General features: G+C 42.6%; 1 protein-coding gene across 1 annotated transcript; it reads right to left on the bottom strand.

Moving 5' to 3' along the window:
• Positions 1–12,669: 12,669 nt before the first annotated feature.
• LOC133393177 (uncharacterized) lies at positions 12,670–16,447 on the bottom strand. Its single transcript, XM_061656640.1, has one exon. It carries the CDS (start codon positions 16,445–16,447, stop codon positions 13,013–13,015), a length of 3,435 nt encoding a protein of 1,144 aa, XP_061512624.1. The 3' UTR covers positions 12,670–13,012.
• Positions 16,448–16,816: the final 369 nt, after the last annotated feature.

Raw genomic sequence — 16,816 nt, forward strand, 5'->3', positions numbered from 1 at the left:
AACGGTAATCGAACGTTGCTAGAGGAGAGTACACAACATACCTCAGGAGAAAGATTGTCGTTCAGTGGTGGAATGATTGGAACACAATAGTCCTCGGGAATATCAGTTTCCTCGTTCATAGGAATGTTTTTATGGATACAGAGTTGCTGAAAGATGGCTTTGAATGAGGTAAGCTTGTTGTTTTGTATGGTATATTTGAGAGCAGAAATAAGACCAGCGATGTTGTTCATTTGAGGTAGAGGAATGTCACGATCTTCGATAAAATGAACTATTATTTTGTGAGCATTGTTTTCGAATGCTAGCTCAAAGAAGCGAGTAAAGTCTTGCTCAAAAATCTTAGCAGGATCGTTGATTTGCAATACAAATTGTTTGAATACTTCCAAGAAATCTTTAGCTATGCAATACTCAAGCACTGTTTTAGAATCTAGCTCTTTGAGACGAGAGAAGATATCAACACGCTGTTCGTTGAGTAAATAATCGACAACACGAATGATCAGACGATTTGAAATTGGTTTGGAGCTTTCATTTGACTGAAGCCATTCTCCATAATGATGTAGCCCATACAACAATTGACGCAAGTTGTTAGAATGTATCTGTTGAAGAAGAATCTGTTCGTTGACTGTCGTTCCTGCTGATAATACTCTTGTTACATGTGTTTCGTATAGTTGAGCGAATGCGTAATCCAAGGCACTCCATCCAAATAGATGGTCTGTTGTGTTAATGGACTTAATAGACATCTTATCGAGCAACAAGTTCACCGTTCTCAAACATTGGTACGTAACTGCCAGGTGAAGAGGCAATCGACCAACAGCGTCTTTCACCAATGCAGCTGATGGATTATTTGTCAGTATCTCGTTTACTAGATAATCTGATTGATTAACAACAGCCATGTGAAGATCATTTTCTTTGCTTTTTGTTAGAACGATTCGATTGAACAAGTCACGCATTTGATACAGTTGACCATTCCAATATGCCCACGAATGGAAGAAACTCTCGTTTCTCATGCGGTTCTTGTTATCGTTCATCCAACAAGCTGCAAAGTACTCAGCAAATATTCGATAAGTAAACTGGGGAATGTCATTTCGAACTTCTTTGATCAACATAGTCTTTTCATTGCTCTCAACTATGAGTTTCATACATTTCAAAGCTTCCTGTTGTTCCATGTCATTCAACACCTTGGCTGCATTCTGTTTGTTAAGCAAAAACATCCATGCCAGCAAGCCGTATTGGTTTTTGGTTAACCGGATCGTATTTGTTGTGTCTTGAGCTCCAGCCTTTTGAATGGAGAAGTTCTCAGTCATCTCACGGTCGTTGCTGTGTAGCATGTTATCCAACAAATCAAACCAAACCATGTTGCAATGTTTCAACAAATACTCCAAGATTTTACTAAAGCGATTCTCTTCCTCATTCAAAACAATGTAATGAAACACATTCCAGCCATTTGATACGTTTACTGCAGCCGGGTCAAATCCCTTAGAAGTCAAACAATGTATCATGAAGAAACATCCATTTTGAGCAGTCATTTGGAGTAGATTTCGACCCTCATTATCCACTCCGTCCAGATCTATTGTATGGTCGAGAAGATATATGAATGCAGGCATCGATTTCTTGTGACAAACGTCTTTACCTTTCGGAAGTAATCTCATGATCATTGCTATGAGTCTGTTGGTGATGGTCATATTGGTCTTGAGATGAATGTATCTGAGCATGGGGACGTTTCCTTCGTGAACTGAATAAGCCAGAAGAGCTTCGAGAACGTATCCATCATGCAGGATATCTTTTGCATCATATTCAGGCAACGGTAATCGAACGTTGCTAGATGAGAGTACACAACATACCTCGGGAGAAAGATCCTCGTCCAGTGGTGGTATGCTTGGAACACAATAGTCGTCAGGAATATCAGTTTCCTCGTTCATAGGAATGTTTTGTTGGATACAGAGTTGTTGAAAGATAGCTTTGAATGAGGTAAGCTTGTTGTTTTGTATGGTATATTTGAGAGCAGAAATAAGACTGGTAACGTTTTCTATAGGAGGTAGAGGAATGTCACGATCTTCGATAAAATTAACAATTATATCATACGCTTGATTTGCGATTGCCATCTGAAAGCAGTGTTTAAAGAAAAGATTGCTGAATTGCAATACAAATAAATTTACAACTTGTGTCAAGTCATTACTAATGCAAAACTCAAGCACTGTTTTAAAATCTAGTTCTTCGAGAGGAGAGAAGATGTCAACATGCTGACCGTTGAGTAAATAATCGACCACTCGAATGTTAAGACGATTTGCAATTAGTTTACAGTTTTCATTTGACTGAAGATATTCTCCATAACATTTTATGCTAGTCAATATTTGACGCATGTTGTTAGAAAGTATCTGTTGAAAAAGTATCTGTTTGTTGACTGTCGCTCCAGCTGATAATATTCTTGGTGCTTTATCTTTGTATCGTGCGGCGAATGCGTAATCCAAGGCACTCCATCCCAACAGATCATCTGTTGTGTTAATGCACTGAATAGACATCTTATCGAGCAACAAGTTTACTATTTCCAAAGATGGGTACGTAACTGCCAAGTGAAGAGGCAATCGACCCACAGCATCTTTCACCAATGCAGCTGATGGATTATTTGTCAATATCTCGCGAACTAGATCATCTGATTGATTTACAACAGCCATGTGAAGATCATGTTCTTTGCTTTCTCTTAGAATGATTCGATTGAACAAGTCACGCATTTGATGCAGTTGAGGATTCCAATATGCCCACGAATGGAAGAAACTCTCGTTTCTCATGCGGTTCTTGTTATCGTTCATCCAACAAGCTGCAAAGTATTCAGCAAATATTCGATGAGTAAACTGAGGAATTTCATCATGGATTTGTGTAATGATTCCTGTTTTTTCAATGCCCTCACGTACTTCTTTTATGCTTTTATTTATTTGGATGGTTTCATTTGATGTCAAAAGTACCTCTCTTTGCTTTTGGTCCAACATTACCACCATGGCTAATAAAATGTGTCGTTTTTTAATTTTATCCCAAAACTTCTCGTTTATTGCCTTTTGATGAGGGTGGTCTAACATGAATTCTGGTAGTCCATTTTTGTGACTGCATAAAATTTTTAGTTTTTGATTGATGAAATTTTCGATAAGTAATAAAAGATCTACATTTGCTTCAGATAATATCGCTTCTGCAATAGTACGGCTTCTTAAGTCCTTGTGTTTTTTTAGTTTTGGTAGATTTATGGCACATGTCATATTCAGAAATAAAGGTATACGCTTTAAATTTCCTAAATTTTCTACTATCTGGCGATAAAGGTAACCTAAAACCTTATCCCGCTTACTCGCGTCGCATTGTTTATAACCTTCTAGTTCGTGCATCAAATAATTGTGAACAAACTGCAGCTGATCGTACTGTGATAAAAGCTTGAGATGATGCATTCTGCAGTTAGAAAATGTACTTTTTAGCTGTTCCATGTAATCGTAAGGTCTAGTTGAGATGAACAGAGCTCGAATACCTTCCAAACTTGCAAGCCTTCCAAAGAATTGCACTACGAACTCTTTATAGAAAGGAGCAGTCTCGTCAAGCCCATCGAATAAGATAATCAGTTGTTTTTGGTTGAACTTCTGCTGGAAAACCTTCAGCTCGATCAACTGTGCGAATGTTAATTCTAACGTTTTTGTTTTACATGTATTGACATAAAGTTTTCCGTTGACTAACGTCAGTAGTTCTGCAGCACGGTCAGCTTGGTTTCGGAACACATCAGTTGATTCAATCGAAAAGCTATAAACGTTTGAAACGTAATGAGTAAGATGGATCAAACGGTAAATAAATCGAACAATGGCTGTATCATCAAGCAACTTAATGTCAGATTTTTGCCATCTTTTGTAATCGGTGCAATACTGTGAAGCATTCATTTGAATAACATACTGTGATGGATCATCGATCGATAAAGCATGTGTAAGCCATGTGAAATATGTTGACTTTCCTGCTCCAGCTTCATCAAGTAACAAATGTACTTTCGTTTCATCGTACTGCCTGAAAACATCAGGAATCGCATATTGTACATCATCATTTGCGGATGAAACCGATGCGACCATTTGAGAAAACTCATCACTATTGAACAGAATATCGTCAAGATATATTGTTTGATATTCAACCTCATATTGGAAACCAAAGCTTTCCTCCTCTTCTTCTGAATCTTTTGCTTTCTCTCCATCATATGGCACAACGGTGCGCGAAATATACCTTGGCTTGATTGCTTCAAAGTTCTGTTCCTTCGATTCAATATATTTAATACGATCTAGTTCATAATAATTGCACAAGAACTTACACACGAAGCTTAAGCCATCATCATCATTTACAATACCACTCAGCGATATCGTTGTTCCGAAAAGATTCAATGTTGTTGTGCAATATTTTGCGTACAGCTTTTGTCTTGCCTTTTCGGTTAGATCACGTACGTAAAAACATTCTTCATCCGGGCGTGCTTTAAGTACTTCTTCGATTACTATAAACTTTATCTTATATTCTTTGGCATATCTTTGAATTTCTGGCAGTATCGATTTCTTCGACTGATCAATGGTCATTATAATGGTGTAAGAGATTGGATCTACTTCTGCAATGAACTCAAATAAACCACGGAGTACATCACGTATATCTTCCTCAAAATCACTCGCTGCATAGTGTATGAATAGTGCATTGCATTGAAGCAATGCAACGATCTGGGATGCAACAAGGGAAAACACTATGATATCCAATGTAGTATAATATTGGTAACGTTCAAAAGCGGACTCATCGCTAAGAAACTCGTAGAGTTTAGTGTGTTGAAGTTGATCTGATCGAACCACAATGTATCGATACATATATTGCCATCGACTAAGGTCACACTGTGATTCAATTTGGAATCTAGAAAAGTTATAATTCACTTTCATACTGATAAACTGTTGTTTCAAATAGTTTAAATCCATAGGAATAGGCTGGGACAAGCTCATCGAATCAAACAGTCGCATGAACATAATGTTATGCGCTGTCTTTCTATCGTCGACCCAGTGTGGCATTATTTCTAGAACACTGTTGTGTAGCTGGTCCCCGTTCAAAGATCCACAAACAAGCAGAAACTCTTTGTAAAATTGCTGTATAACACGATTCACCTGATGAAAGAAAAATGATTCATCGTGTGTTGAAGTCGGTGGAGCCTTAGTTTGAAAGAAGGACTTATCGATCATGAATTGCATCTCTTCCCAGCTAACGCAACTATCGTCACACTGCTTCGCTCTTATAAGCCTATCATATTCACTCTTAAGAACAGCTCGCAACTTCCCCAAGATTGATGACTCACATGCAGTTAGAAATCGTTGGCTTAGTTTAAACTTCCCTGTGCCTCCTTCTAGTTCCTCGACACACACAGAAATCAGATCGACGAATACGTTTAACGAAGAATAATTCGATTTAATTTCTGTGTTGTAACGAACATGTAGTACGAGCATCTGTCCTAGCTTTTCTAGACTTGCTTGCCGTAATGCATCAGTTAGAGCATGAAATTGTTCCTCAGAGCTGAAGCTGTAACACGTTGCTCCTATGGCGTCGCAAAAGGAAAGAATCTCGCTGCTGTCCTGTGACCGTAATGTTAATTTTTGTTTCAATTTGTTGTCAATCGTTGCATTAGTGCACAGCAGGTATGTATGCGAACCTGTGCTCGATCTTTCATATCCTTCCAGGTACGAAATGAAGTACTTTGAAATTGAAAATGGCCCATTGGAGTTCCATTTCGTGAGCAGCGTTCCTTCCGTAATGGCTGGTCGCTCTTTTCGCGTTGGCGTGTACGGATGGTTTGGATGTATTTTTTTCGATTTCGTTGGCTTTTCGGATGGATATTTATGTTTAGCTTGTATGTAGACAGTACCTTCCGGTATCGATGGCGATGAGTAGCGAAACACCAGGTCGTCGAACTTTCCTGCATCTGGAACCTCCATCTTCAACTCAAATTGGGGCAACTTTCCTTGGCGGTGCAATGCGAATGCCCGGAAAAGAATGATCATCGTCAATCGAATGTAGTAAGGATTGCCGGGTAAGGGGGATCTTTTGCTGGTTACTGTATTTCCTGATGTGCTGGAACCACCGCTTGTTGACGGCTTAGGTGTTGTGCTGAGTACTGGTTTGTGTTCTGTTACGTTCGAAGCATTGATATTGGTCGGGTCCATGTTTCGTCGCTGAAAGCAATGTAAAATAAACATATTACGGCTGCAGATTAAGGTTGACTAACATAAGAGATCTGTCAAGTTCGCTTTATGTGGAAACGTATTTTTACCTTTGATAAAGATGAGTAGCTACTTAATACAATCAAGATGTTAGCCTCGGTAAGATTTCCACGAGTCCTTGGCCCTTGAAAAACGTGACGAACGCTGGCTAGTTGAGTTTTCTAGAAGCAGTTCATAGATGTTTTCATTAAATCGTTTTGTTTTTTTGTACGATTTTGATACTTTTGTACGATATTACAAAATAAAATATAATAAGTTATGTGCAAAACGTTTCTCACTTAATGAACATTCACACAAACTTCGGGTTGAAATACAGTGAACCCTCTTTTATTTGACACCTCTCCAATTTTAAAAACCTCTCTTATTTGAACATTTTGCACAGTCCCTTGATTTCCAGTACATTTTTGTTCCTCTAATTTGGAAAACCTCTGAAATCTGTGTCCCTCTTATTTGTGTATGGTGTTGCCATGGTTATTGAATGATGTATGCTCAAATTGGCAATCGTATGCACAGTTTCCTATAGCAACAGTTAAGGCTGCATACTAAATGTTCTATCTCTATCTTGTTTGTATGGACCTTTCATTCACTTTCAACCTCTCTAATTTGAAAACCCCTCTTATTCGACAGTCCCACCGCCTCTCAAATAAGAGAGGGTTCACTGTATAATCTTAATCCTAACGCCAGGACTCCACAGAGCATAACACGGAGCGCAACATAACAACTGACAGCTGCCAAACGCTTCCCAAAACGCTTGGGAAAGGAGGTAAAGCGTTTCATTAACTTTCGGTCATCGCAGTAGGCTGGTGATTTTTCTACGAGCAATGAGTGGCCTACTAAGGATGTTCAAAATATGATACCAGCAATAAAGCGTTTTCTGAAGCGTTTAGCAGCTGTCAGTTGTTATGTTGCGCTCCGTGTTATGCTCTGTGGAGTCCTGGCGTAAAAGATACTAATTATTATCATAAATGAACCTGTTGTAATCTAGCAATCGTTGTCAAACTTATATGTTAATCACATTAGTCTATGAACGCATAACGGATTAGTTAGTTGTAATAAAACCTTTAGTAAGAACAGACGTCTTTAGGTTATGGGCAACAAGCACAAAGAAGTGGCGGTTCACGGAATACCGCAGTTTTCCGGAACAGGCTACGACACCTGGAAGTTTCGGGTCGAAGTGTTTTTGAAAGCGTCGAAGGTATGGGACGCAGTGGTAAAGGACGTTCCATCAGTGGCCAGTGAAGTGGCCAAGTTTGAGGAAATGGACGCGAAGGCAATGTCTCTACTAGTGAGCTTTATTTCTGACCAATACTTGGGATGTATTCGAGAAAAATCCACTACGAAGGAAATGTGGGAAGCACTAGAGCATACATTCGCCAAGATATCCTCGGGAAGGCAAATGGTCTTAAGGAACCAGATCGCTCGTCTGAAGTTGAAGGAAGGGACATCGTTGCGCGCCCACCTTCAACAATTTGAGGATCTGGTTCGGCAGCTTTGAGTGGCCGGATCAAAACTTGAAGAAAGTGACGTCTGTTCGGCTTTGATTTTAACGCTTCAGGAGTCCTACGATCTCCTGATGACGGCATTAGAAAACCTTCCTGAATCACAATTAACGCATGAGTTAATGAAGACCCGGTTGCTAGGCGACGAATGCAAGCGCTTGGATAGAATCGAAAATTCTGAGGAGAAGCCTACTGCATTCGCTGGAAAAAATCGAAATAAGAACGGTTTTGAAAAATTCAACGGAAAATGTCACAACTGTGGAAAGAAAGGGCATATGAAAAAGGACTGTCGAATTAAAACGAAAGCCAACGTTGCCAGTGAATCAAGACAAGTTGTGTTCATGGCGGATGGAATCGGACGTAGGGTACAATGCGGTGATCAGCTTCAATTCCTGCTGGATTCAGGAGCTAGTGACCACATGGTAAATTCGAAAAAGTTTTTTACAACCATGGAAAACTTGAAAACGCCAGTTTTCATCGATGTAGCGAAGAATGGGGAATCTCTCGTGGCCAAAGAAAGCGGCGTTATTAACGGAATGAGCAACCATGGCGTTCTGATGAGCGCTGAAAACGTTCTGTATGTGCCGACTTTAAGAGAAAACCTCATGTCTGTGAAAAAGCTAACGAAGGCTGGTGACAGCGGAAAAGCACAAATATTGTTGCGCACATAACGTCTAATCTGGCTGGTGAACTAAAATTGGGTTAGTTAGTGAAATTTTCTTTTGGTAAGTGGTGATGGTTTCGGTGAGTGGTGATGGTGCTATTTAGTGATTAATTAATAATACACATAAGTTCTTTTCAAACCCCTTTTTGTGGTTTATTTGAAAAAAGGTTCAATAATATATATACATATACACAGTTGGTTTTATTATTGTAGTAAAATTATATTGTTTCAATACGTTATATCTTAGCATTATATACATATATATATTACTTAAGGTGATGAACAAAGGTGGAGGTAATATTTCAAGAAACGCAAGTGATAATGAAAATCAATGGAAAAATAATTGCAATTGGAAAACAGCGAGGAAATCTGTACGCTATCGAATTGAAAATTGAACGGGCTAATGCAAGTATAGCAGAAGTGGAGTATGCTGATCTTTGGCACCGTCGTCTCGGTCACATCAGTGAAGGTGCCATGTCTACTATGATACGTGAAGACCTTGCTCTGGGTGTGCGCTTCAAATCGGAAAAGCTCAAGTTCTGTGACGTGTGTGTCTTGGGTAGACACTGTCGGGAGCCGTTCAATGGTGCCAGAGACAGGGAAACCCGACCGTTGGAACGTATCCACTCTGACGTATGTGGACCGATCGACACGCCATCGTGGGAAGGTCATCGCTACTTCGTCTCGTTCATAGACGATCAGTCCCATTTTGCTGTGGTGTATTTGCTTCGAAAGAAATCGGAGGTCTTTGAAAAATTCAAAGAGTTTTCAGCAATGGCGACTGCGATGTTTGGTACGAAAATTTCAAAACTCACTGTAGACCAGGGACGTGAGTATTTTTCGAATAATCAACAGAAGTACTACAAGGCGATGGAAATTCAGGTGGAGCCAACAGTAGCCTACTCACCGCAACAGAACGGGGTCGCGGAACGGTTCAACCGAACTCTTATCGAAAAGGTACGTACTATGTTAATTGGATCGAATGCGCCCAAGTCATTGTGGAGTGAAGCTGTGCTAGCAGCTGTGTTCATCTTAAATCGAAGTCCAACGTCTGCGATATCAAAAAACGTTACGCCTGCTGAACTATGGTATGGAAGAAAGCCAAGTCTGGAAAAGGCTCGTGTCTTTGGATGTCAAGCATTTGCATGGGTGCCGAATCAACAAAGAAAGAAGCTTGATGCAAAAAGTCGACAGTTATTCATGGTCGGATATGCACCAAACGGCTATCGGCTATGGGACAAGGATTCTAAACAAATCGTTATTGCTCGTGATGTGAAGTTTAACGAAACATATTTTGGACGAATGATACACAAAATAACGGAAAATTAATTGTACCGCTAACCTACGAGCAAGAGGGGGAAGAAGTAATCGAGGCAGAAGTGATCGAGGATGTCGTTAATGTACATCCGGAAGAAGAAGATCCAGACGAGCAATATGGGGAAAACTCTTCAACTGAATCACTTGACTGTGATGGTGTCCAATCGTGTAATGATGATGAAGATGCAGCGGAAGCAGACGATACCGCGCTCCCTTCGCATCTAGATCTGGACTTGTCTTCCGGCCCTAGTGGCGAACAGTCCAGGAGGCGCAGCGAACGGGAGCGCCGATTTCCCGGTAAGTTCCTTGACTATATTACCGGATTCAGTGCTTGTGCTGTTGGCCCTCCGTTTTCTTCAGACGTTCCAGAAATGTATAACGACATTAATGCTCGTGAGGATCGTGACCGATGGTACCAAGCGGTACAAGATGAACTAAACTCCATGAAGGTCAACGATGTGTGGAAGCTGACGGTGTGTCCAGCCGGTGTGAAACCGCTAAAAACAAAGTGGGTGTTCCGGCTGAAGGAGGATGAAACCGGACAACAGGTCCGGTACAAGGCACGACTTGTAGTCAAAGGGTTTCTACAACGGCCCGGGATTGACTTTGAAGACACATTTGCACCCGTTGCTAGGCTGTCGACAGTTAGAGTAGTTGTGAAATATATTCACGAAAAGGGGCTGGCTGTGATATTTGGAGGAAATTTGAATAGGAAAGTGTACACCTTTATCGCTGGTCGGTTTGCAACTGTATATTCGTTTGTCCTTTTTTGTATATAATATTTCATGCAGTTCATAATTCGTGTAGATCGAGCAGTTTCTAATGTCGAGTAGTTTATAACCTAATCTTAGTTTCCTAACGCTTTGTTTTATGCAATTCAAATTTAAGTTCGAAAATAATTATCCAAATTCCAACATTCCCGGCCACCAGCCCGGCCAAATTTCATGCAAAATATAAATTCAATAATGAGTTCAAAAAAGAATTCAAAAAAAGTTCTACTCTTGAACCTGACGCTTCCCAAGTGACATTTGCTCGAAATTGTTTTCCCATATCTGCTCGATTAGTACTCGATACGCCTGAAATTGTGGATTTGTGTCTGATCAAATGTGTTGAAAGCGCTAAAATTTGGTGAGTTCGTAAATTAGACTTGCTTCTATCGATTGACGATGCCGTCGAGCTCATTTTACACACATAGCTTAGATTTTTGATGAAAAACAAAAGCCAATTTTGTGTGACGTTATTTTATAAAAAATCAATATTATTTAAGTATAAAATGGCTACCTGACCAATTATAACGATAGGAAACATCATTTTCGAGCGAATCTAGAAGAAAACAACGAAAAAGCCGCATCACAGTTGATTTTAAAAGCCTTTTTCTAAATTTCCTTAAACTGGTGCAGTTTAAGGGAAGTTTAAGGCTCCAGTTTAAGGGAATTTGCTCGAATTCCCGATTATTCGTGCTCGAAAATGTCAATTGGGTTATCTCCTATCATACTGCTCGTGTGTGTAGATGTGTGAATGTGTGTTGCGTGTATCTTGTTCTGCCATGAGTGCGAAATGTAAACAATGTCGCGTGGCTTGCAGCTGCGCGTTACTCAGTGCCAGTGGTTTCCTTCTGCTCTAAGTTGCTAATTACGTCCGGATTAGGCAAAACCGCCAGACGATTAGCTGCGCGGACGATTTGCTTCCCTGAAGCAGTGCGCAGTGTAACGACGCGAACAACATCGTCCTTTCCAGGGTGTACTGCAACGATGCGCCCCATCGGCCACGAGGTAGGATGTACATTGTCTTCCTTAATAATCACCAGTGTATTTTCTTTTAGAACCGCTGATTTCCCGTTGCAATATTTGGCTCGAGCTTGTAACTGCTGCAGGTACTCCGGATACCATCGAGCCCAAATGGTTTGCAGATGTTTTTGTACCAACTGGTATTCCCTCAAATAGTTGCTCGGTGTCTCGGTGTAATCGATGATTGGTACCGCTTGCAGATTGCCACCGACGAGGAAGTGTCCCGGTGTCAATGGTTCCAGGTCCGACGGCTCATCGGATAGAGGTGTAATCGGTCGCGAATTCAAACATTGCTCTACCTGGGCAAGTAGGGTAAGCATGCTCTCCTGTGTGATGCTTGTTGTTCCTATTGTTCTGACTATATGCTTTTTAGCTGCCTTCACCGCCGCCTCCCATAAACCTCCAAAATGTGGTGCTCTTGCTGGGATAAACTTCCACTTCATATGATTCATCGCGCACCAATCAAATATAGCAGCTCGATCGTGTTCGTCGCTCTTTAGCATCTTGTAGACGCGATTCAGCTCATGTGCCGCTCCCTTAAAGGTGGTTGCATTGTCGGAATGCAGTTCACTGATTTGACCACGACGTGCAATAAAACGACGAAGTGCATTGATAAATGCTGTTGTTGTTAAATCGCCAACCAGTTCGATATGTACCGCTCTTGTTGAAAAACATACAAATATGGCGATGTATGCTTTTATCGGACTTCTGTTGCGTATGGTTTGTTTTATATAGATTGGTCCGCAATAGTCCACTCCGCATACTGAGAATGGTCTTGTTGGTGTGACTCGTGATGTTGGCAAATCGGCGATACTTTGCTTAATAAGTGTGGGTTTGGCCTTAAAACATGCGTGGCAACTGTGGTACACAGACTTGCATAAATTGCGACCGCCAATGATCCAAAAGCTTTGGCGTAGTGTTGTTAAAAGCAGTTGTGGTGCAGCATGCAGCTTACTCAAGTGTATCGAAACAGCTAGTAGTGCGGACAGTGGATGTTTCGATGATAATATTACCGGGTGTTTTTCTGATTCCGACAGATGTGCGTTACTGAGCCGGCCACCAATGCGCAGAATACCTTGCGTATCTATGAAAGGGGAAATCCATTTCAGTTTGGAGTTCTTCGGAATCTCTTTGCCCTTCTGCAGGTGTTGTATCTCCTCGGAAAAGGTGTCTTGTTGCGAAAGATAACACAACTTGAGTTCTGCCGCCTTGAGTTCGTCTACAGTGAGCGGTGGGATATCCTTAGCATGGACCTTGTTTCCTACGCGGCGCTTTGCGTTTTGTATAATGCGCAAACAATGTGCAACAACTCTTTGCAGTTTGTGGTAGATCGAAAATCGTGAGAACAAACTGTTTCGAAATTCGCAGATTAATGCTGTGCTTGCAACCCGTGACGATAGTTTTTCTTCTTCTGCGCGCTCATCTTCGCTTGGTGATGGTGTGTTCTGTGGCCATTCTTCCGAGTTGCGTGCTAACCAATGTGGCCCGTGCCACCAGCGCTCACACACTAGCAACTTTTCCGGCGTTAAACCTCGCGAAATGTCGTCTGCTGGATTGTCCGAGCCTGGAACATGCTTCCAGGCCTGGAAGCCTGGAACATGGAATTTTCAGTGATTGCTGGACTTTCTCGTAAAGAAGTGTGGCTAGTCGTGCTGCACATAATTCCAATCGAGCTATGGAATGTGAATTGGATAACGCAACGACCTTTGACTTGGCTGTTAGCAGCTGCACGGTGACTCCTTCCATGCTTTCAGCCCGAATGTAGCAACAAGCACCATATGCTATTTGTGATGCGTCAGCAAAGATATGAATTTGCAGACTTGTTGCCGTGCATTGCGATATGTACCGTGGGACTGTCAAATTGCGTAGTGAAGATAGTGTAGAGTGAAATTTCGACCATTCATGCTGTAAGTGCGATGGTAGCTCGCTGTCCCAGTCATATGCCTTTCCATGAATCTTGAGAGCCCATAGTTGCTGCATGAACATCTTTGCGATGATGATCGTTGGGCCCAGTAAACCGAGGGGATCAAATATCTTGGCGATATATGACAAAATTAACCTTTTCGTCATGCTGGGTATTGTAGGTGGTATCTCAATACGAAACCGTAGTGTATCAGTTGCCGGTTCCCAAACGATGCCTAACGTGGATACTTGTTTCGAGCTCTTCCACTCGTGCGTGAGTTGTACCGCCACATCTTCAGAAGGAACGTTCTTCAATGCTTCGGAGCGGTTCGATGCCCATTTCTTCAGCGTGAAGCCAGCTGAATTTAGCATGTCTGAGATTTGCCTTTGTATAACGATTGCTTCGGACAAATCATCGGTACCCGTTAGCAAATCATCTACGTAAAAATCATTCATGACCGCGTTCATTGCCAAAGGATACTCTTCCTTGTGGTCAAGAGCAATCTGTTTTAGGGTCCTGGTTGCTAAAAATGGAGCAGAGGCTGTGCCGTACGTAACCGCCTGTAGCTCAAATGTCGATATAGGATCTGCAGGATGTTCTCTGTACCGGATGCGCAGATAGTTACGGTCATGAGGGCTATGTAAAATTTGCCGATACATCTTCTCTACGTCTGCAGTGAGAGCAATGGCACGAGAACGAAACCGAAGGATAATCGATAAAAGATCTTCTTGAACGACTGGTCCCACTAAGAGTTTGTCGTTCAATGAGTAACCACTCGAAGTCGTACAGGATGCATCGAACACGACACGCACCTTCGTGGTTGTGCTTGATTCCTTAATGACAGCGTGATGTGGGAGGTAGTAATGCTCTACCGAATCGTTTGCAGGACTGGTAAGCCGCTTCATATGCCCCAAACGCTCATATTCTTTCATAAATTTAACATACTCTTCTTTCATTTTAGCATTGGTGTTCAACCGCCGTTCGATACAACGCAGTCTGCGATCGGCTATTTCCTTCGACTCTCCTAAAACGATATTAGGGTTGGAGTTAAATGGCAAACTAACGACATACCTTCCACTTGAGTTGCGAACAGTTGTTGCTGCGAAATGCTTCTCGCAAGCATTCTCCTCAACCGATAGCACAGGATCCTCGGCTATGGTTTCACTCTCCCAGAACCGCTGCATGGTCTCCTCCAGTGGGGTGTCGTATGCAGATAGATGGCACAGCCGCGGACCGACTGACGAATGATGAGTGTTGCCGGTGACAACCCAACCAAAGTGGGTTTCGACCAGCCACGGTTTGCCTCTACCGATAGAGCGCTTGCGACCGGTGTGGAGCTCCCAGAACGTATCGCCTCCGATGACGATGTCGATTTGCCCCGGACTGTTAAAGGTGCTGTCCGCCAATGCCACGTCCGGCATTTTCCATGAAGAGACGTCCGTTGGTGATGTAGGGATGTTTGCGGATGGCGTGTCCAGAACCAAGAAAGTCATCTCCGTTGCGAAGGGTTGTGTCTTGGACTGAACGGTAGCGACGATGGAACCCTTGATCTGCTGTACTGCATTGCCGATGCCCGATACAGCGACGTTGACCCTTTTGCGACTCGTCAGCAGTTTCCGTGCGAACTCCTCAGCGATGAAATTCGACATGGATCCCGAATCCAACAACGCCCTTGCTTCATGGGTGTTCCCGTAGTCATCCTTGATCTGGATGTTTGCCGTCGCCAGAAACACATTGTCTTCATTCGACTGAGCTGACAATGTTACCGTTGCGGGTGGAGCATAGGGTGGTGAATGATGTAGAAGTGTGTGATGACGCTCACGACACGTGCGACACGAATAATCCGACTTGCACGCTCTAACCTGATGATTGCTGCTCAAACAGTTCCAGCACAGCCGCTTCGATGCGACGACGTCCCGTCGCTGTTGGACCTCCTTGGCGATGAACACTGGACAGTTGCGCAGTGTGTGGTCTTCGGAACACTCCAATGGACACTTTGGCTGTTGGGTGTGCGCAGTCGATGCAGCAGGAGCCGAGCGAGATGTAGCTGCATTCGCGATGAATCTCCGTTGCCCTGGTTGACGAATGAGACCGGCCACCTTGATACCACTAGCTGCTTGATCCTTCACGAAGTTGTTGGTCGATTTCAAGATTTGGATACGATCTTGCACGAAGTCGATCACATCCTTATATTTGTCCGTCGTGAAGTGCACGGAATGTTTCTCCCAAGCCAACAATGTCTCTCGATCCAACTTCATCAGCAGCATGTTTGAGAGGGGTGTGTCCCACGAGTCAACCGGTTCGTTCAGCTTTTTCAACCCGTTGACGAAGCGGGTGAATTCATCCACCAGGTGCGTGAGCTTGTCAACGCACACCAATTGCACTCCCGGAAGGTAGTGCAATTTGCGATAGTATTCGCGAATCAAAAGACGAGAATTGTCGTACCGTTTAAGAAGCGCCGCCCAGGTAACCGAATAGTTGTCCGCCGTTAAAGGTGTATGCTCGAAGGGTACCGCCGCGTCCCCCTTCAACGATGACAGTAAGTATTGTAGCTTCGCGATAGATGGAAGCTCGGCTGAAGCATCGATCATTGCGATGAAGCGATCTCGGAAAGAAAGCCATTTTGTGTGATCTCCGTCAAATGTTGGAAGTTCGATTTTGGGCAAACGTAAATTTGGCGCGTCGGGTCGACCGAATGCAAGCGTTGAGGAAGCCAAGCCCGTTGTATCGTTGAGCGAACCTTCTTCCTTTGGCTGTCTTTCCCGTAGAAATGATTTTAGCTTGCGACAGCGTTCTTCAATGTCGATCCGTTCCATTATGCTGGCTTCGACCGCTTCGTCTTTATCTTCAAGCTCTTCCAGTTTCGAAACTGCGGTGAAAAACTCTTCCTTATGTTTCGCCAGATCTTCTAACACCTCCGGAATCTGCTTGGCATCATCACTCGAATATTTCGCCTGGAACCGTTCCAGCGATTTTATGTTCTCCAGGGCGATCCTCTTTTTCAGTTGCACTGCTTTAGTTTTCTTATCCATTGCACAAAGAAAATACTGCGATATCACACGAAAATAACGAACAAAGCGATGGCGCGAAATTCAAAATGATGGCGTGTAACCGACCGTTGCCCTTGATGCGGGGCGATATGCGATGGCGGGAATTGTCACGGAATGACTTGCACACTTGACGACGAATACCGAATTCCACTCTTGATGCAGAATGAAACTTATTTCTTCTCCGTATATCACAATCCGGCTCGAAGGACCAAAAATGTGAAATATATTCACGAAAAGGGGCTGGCTGTGATATTTGGAGGAAATTTGAATAGGAAAGTGTACACCTTTATCGCTGGTCGGTTTGCAACTGTATATTCGTTTGTCCTTTTTTGTATATAATATTTCATGCAG

The sequence above is a fragment of the Anopheles gambiae genome, chromosome 3 (assembly GCF_943734735.2).
Source record: "Anopheles gambiae chromosome 3, idAnoGambNW_F1_1, whole genome shotgun sequence".
In the NCBI taxonomy this organism is placed as follows: domain Eukaryota; kingdom Metazoa; phylum Arthropoda; class Insecta; order Diptera; family Culicidae; genus Anopheles; species Anopheles gambiae.

Coding starts and splice junctions, on each gene's coding strand:
- LOC133393177 (XM_061656640.1), bottom strand. CDS start 16,447: ATGGATAAGAAAACTAAAGCAGTGCAACTGAAAAAGAGGATCGCCCTG.